At 38.4% G+C, this 1,252-nt stretch overlaps 1 protein-coding gene across 2 annotated transcripts; it reads right to left on the reverse strand.

The window, feature by feature from the left end:
• Positions 1 to 31: 31 nt before the first annotated feature.
• Positions 32 to 1,189, reverse strand: LOC111666147 (F-box only protein 21-like). Of its 2 annotated transcripts, none has more exons than XM_023421391.2 (2): positions 1,057 to 1,189; positions 32 to 308 (listed from the first exon to the last, which is right to left on the reverse strand). In XM_023421391.2, the coding sequence occupies exons 1-2, from the start codon at positions 1,143 to 1,145 to the stop codon at positions 128 to 130; spliced, it is 270 nt and encodes an 89-aa protein (XP_023277159.1). In that variant the 5' UTR covers positions 1,146 to 1,189; the 3' UTR covers positions 32 to 127. The 2 variants fall into 2 exon arrangements, with proteins under 2 accessions (XP_023277159.1, XP_023277151.1); XM_023421383.2 differs by having other exon boundaries at positions 42 to 311.
• Between the last annotated feature and the right edge of the window lie 63 nt (positions 1,190 to 1,252).

Raw genomic sequence — 1,252 nt, forward strand, 5'->3', positions numbered from 1 at the left:
CAGAAATATGGATCAACAGTCATCATCAGCCTATATATTGACCATCCATCAATCCTCCATCAGCCCTCATTCATTTCTCCAGTGGAAGAGATTCAATAGTGACAGTCATGTGTTCAGCATGTTTCTCTCACCCTCTCTTGCCGATGTTGAGCAGGTTTCCCACCATCCTGAGGAGCACCTCCGTAGTGCTGATGGCACTGTAGTAATCTGCCGTCACCTGGTGGCCAATGAGGTACTCGCACTCCTTGGCTGTCAACTGCTTGCCTTTACCAAAGGCATCAATGTAGACAAAGTCATAGATGTCCTCACTGCTGTAGGAAACAAGTTATAAATTTAACATGCAAATATATTTACCAGGCACTCATCATACTTATGAACCAACAAACTTCTTTCAGAAAATGTAATAAATCAAAAATGGAAGTTCTGAAGTTCTCAAAGGTGTGATGGTGGTATAGCAATATAATGATTGCAGTGTGACATTTAGTATAGTGTAGTACAGTAGACCACTGTTTTTGACAGATGCACAAAATACCTCATTTGTCTGCGTTTACTGTTTATGGCAACAAAATCTACAGAAAAATGAGATGGATATTGCTTGAAACATATTCTGGTTTCTTTTTATATTCAAATAATATGACAAGGATGGGAACTAGGATTTTATAAGGATGAAAATTGATGAGAAAAACTGGATTTCATGAAGCATAAATGAAACATCCTATGTAGGAGGAAAAGAGTATCTCTCATTGTTACATTTCCTACAAATTGCTAATAAAACAAAGTGTACCGTGTAATGACTGATGACAGCACTACAGTAAGTCATTATCTCTAAGGCAGTGTAATAGACTAGTTCTGTGCATGGTACCATTTTATACTGTTTCAATGTATCAAATAGATGCAACTGAAGGAAAACAGTCAATAGAACTGAGTGGCTGGTTCAAGCTAGTTAACTGATCATTCAAGTCCAGCTATTCTGTTGAAATTATGGACTATATGAATGACAGCTGGACTCAGGCAATGTTTAGAGGAATGTTTTGGGATATTAGTTTCAAACTGTACCCTCTTGGTTTTTGGCACCAGCGCAGCAGGAAGTGATTTGGAAAGTTGACAGGTTCCAGCTGAACACCCAGCTTCCTGGCCAATGTCATGTAGAGAACAGAGAGGCTTATGGGAATGCCTGTATGGCGTAGTAGCACCTAAATTAAAACCAAAAAGGCGTAGTCGGTTAGGTGAAATATATATATATATATATATA

Source organism: Seriola lalandi, unplaced genomic scaffold, assembly GCF_002814215.2.
Source record: "Seriola lalandi dorsalis isolate HSWRI2012SDOR001 ecotype SW California unplaced genomic scaffold, Sedor1 jcf7180002002692, whole genome shotgun sequence".
Lineage (NCBI taxonomy): Eukaryota > Metazoa > Chordata > Actinopteri > Carangiformes > Carangidae > Seriola > Seriola lalandi.